Source organism: Geospiza fortis, unplaced genomic scaffold, assembly GCF_000277835.1.
Source record: "Geospiza fortis unplaced genomic scaffold, GeoFor_1.0 scaffold617, whole genome shotgun sequence".
NCBI lineage: Eukaryota > Metazoa > Chordata > Aves > Passeriformes > Thraupidae > Geospiza > Geospiza fortis.
The window spans coordinates 234,436-237,350 of NW_005054673.1; the positions used below are offsets into that span (position 1 = coordinate 234,436).

A 2,915-nucleotide genomic window follows, 5' to 3' on the forward strand; every position below is an offset into this window, starting at 1 on the left:
CGCAGCTCTGCCGTGGGAGGTGAGACCGCGGCTGAGGGCGGGCGTGAAACGCCAGCATCGGGAAATCCCGGGAATTTCCAGCCGGGAGCTCAGCCCAGTCCCCAGAGCACCCGCGGGGACGGGGATTCCCTCCCGAAACGGGGCCACGCATCCCGGGACAGCGCGTCCCCGGCCCGTACCGTGTCCTGAGGGTTATCCCGGGTCATGCCAGCTCCATCCCCAGCCATTCCATGTCCCGAGGGTTATCCCGGGTCATCCCAGCTCCATCCCCAGCCTGTCCCGTGTCCTTCGTGTCCCGAGGGTTATCCCTGTTCATCCCAGCTCCATCCCCAGCCTGTCCCCTGTTCCAGGAGTTGTCCTGGTTCATCCCAGCTCCATCCCCAGCTCCCTGTTCCCCCCTTTTCCAGGATCCCAGCCCATCCCAGCTGCTCGGGTCTCTCCGGAAGCTCGGGAAGGATGGAGCTATAACAGGAGCAGGAGGACAATGAGGGCTGGCAGCTGCCAGGGCCGGGGCCTCCCGGGCCACCAGGACCCCCCTTCCCAGCCCTGCTGCCCTCCTGGCCCAGCCCTGCTGCTCCCGGGCGTGTTTGTCACAGCCGGGGTGGCACTGGGAGCTGGCTTTGGGATGATGGCACTGCCACCTCGTGCTGGACAGTGACCATGGCACTGCCAGCCCTGCTGGGGGACACTGGCACTGCCAGCCTGGCTCTGCCTCCCACCAGGAGCCCCCCTTTGTCCCCACTGATGGGAAAAAGAGGGGGCAACCCCAGGACAGGCCCTGAGCAGGGGCTCAGGTTTGGGCACTGAGCTGGATCTCAGATTTGGGCGGTATCTCAGGTTTGGGTGGGATCTCAGGTTTGGGCACTGAGTGGGACCTCAGGTTTGGGTGGGATCTCAGATTTGGGCAGGATCTCGTATTTGGGCAGGATCCCAGGTTGGATCCCTGGCCTGAGAATTTGGGGGCACTGGGGTCCATCTCAACCCCGAGCACTCAAGATGACGCTCTGTCCCCCAGTCCCGTGCCTGATGCCACCCTGAGCTGCCCCCAGTCCCACCAGGCGTGTCCGGGCTGTTCCTTAGCTCTGCCTTTATTGTCACAGGGTGGCACGAGGCACGGAGAACACCCAAACACCGCGACAGGAGCCGGCCTGAGCCCGCACACCACGCCTGACATCACCACAAACACACGGCAGGGGACACACGGAGCTGTCCTGGCAGCCGGGGACACAAATGCCAGGGGGGACAACAAAGCCTTGGAGGCTCCCTGGAGGCCACGGGGATGGAGCAGCCGGTGAGGTGGGGCTGGGAAGGAAACCATGGCCAGGAGTGCAGGTGGAGGGTCTGGGCTGGACCATGGGGGACGCCCCGAGCTTGGGGGGGCTGCAGGGGAGCCACGGGCAGAGCTCACACAGTGGCAGGCCCCCAGGAGCTCCTCTGGAGCCGCAGGGCGTTGTCCAGGGCCACCAGCTGGCGCAGGAAGCCGCGGTTGGGGATGATCCCGCGGTGGTCCTTGACCGTCTTTATGGCTTCGACCAGGGGCATGTGGTGGCGGATCATGAGGTAGGCGAGGACCAGGGTGGCCGACCTGCTGACCCCGACGGCACAGTGCACGAGGATCCTCCCTGGGGGGACACGGCGGCCGCGTCACGGCACAGCCAGGAACATCCCACATTTTCAGCCCCAAAAATCTACATCTTCAGCCCAAAATCCCACATTCTCAGCCCAAAATCCCACATTTTCAGCCCAAGAACCCCACATTTTCAGTCCAAGAATCACACATTTTCAGCCCCAAAATCTCACATTTTCTGCCCAAGAATCCACATTTTCAGCCCAAAAATCCCACATTTTCAGCCCATGAGGGGACACCATCGAGATGATCCCATCCTGGGGACACCATTGAGATGATCCCGTGAGGGGACAGTATCGGGGTGAACCCATGAGGAGACATGATTGGGATTATCCCATGAGGGGACACCATTGGGGTGATCCCATGAGGGGACAGTATCAAGGTGATCCCGTGAGGAGACGTCATTGGGATTATATCATGAAGAGACATCATTGAGGTGATCCCATCCAGGGGACACCATTGGGGTCATCCCATGAGGACACACTATTAGGGTGACCCCATGAGGAGACACCATCCCAACCTCAAAACCCCTTTGTTTCCCATGACCCTTAACAACAACCACCACCAGACCACCATCCCTCTGCTCCCCCTTCCCTTCAGGAACCTTCGTTGAGGGCCTGGTGGATGAAGTCAGCGGCGGGGTAGAAGTAGGGGCTCATGTCGAAGGAGGGCGAGTCGTGGGCCTCGATGCCCAGGTAGCGGATGCCCGTGCCCTCGTAGTAGTCGGCGCCGCCGCGCCAGCGGCAGTGGGAGGCGTTCAGCACGTGGGTGATGCGCAGCTGCAGCAGCTCCCGCCGGTTGGACGCGATGTCTCTGCAGGGACAGCAGGCAGGGGACACCTCAGAGCACTGAAAGTGTCCCAGAACACTGGAAAGGCTGTTCCGGATAAATGGTTTTGGGTGAGGGGGGCTGGATGTAAAAACCTGGTGCATTTTTGAGATTATTGGGTTTTATAGAGATCTCACAGCTCTTGCTCTGTGGACACCCTGCCTTGCACAGCCCTCTCAGCTCCTTCCTCCTTTGTCCCAGCTAAATCTCTGCAGGGACAACAGCCACAGCAGGGAGGGACAGCTCAGAGCACTACAAGTGTCCCAGAACACTGGAAAGGCTGTTCGGGATAAATGTTCCTGTCTGAGAGACCTGGATGTAAAAACCTGGCGCTTTGAGTCCTCCTCACCATTCCTCCCCGCCAACACTCCCCCAGCCCGTGTCGCTGGCCGCGCTTACTGGTCTCCCAGGTAGAGGCCAGGCCACACCTCGTCGGCGTGGTTGCAGGCGGTTTTGCCGG

General features: G+C 61.2%; 1 protein-coding gene across 1 annotated transcript; it reads right to left on the reverse strand.

Moving 5' to 3' along the window:
• Positions 1-1,067: 1,067 nt before the first annotated feature.
• DUSP26 (dual specificity phosphatase 26) lies at positions 1,068-2,909 on the reverse strand. The gene is made up of 3 exons (XM_031065068.1): positions 2,855-2,909; positions 2,232-2,440; positions 1,068-1,622 (listed from the first exon to the last, which is right to left on the reverse strand). Exons 2-3 carry the CDS (start codon positions 2,284-2,286, stop codon positions 1,405-1,407), a joined length of 273 nt encoding a protein of 90 aa, XP_030920928.1. The 5' UTR covers positions 2,287-2,440; positions 2,855-2,909; the 3' UTR covers positions 1,068-1,404.
• Positions 2,910-2,915: the final 6 nt, after the last annotated feature.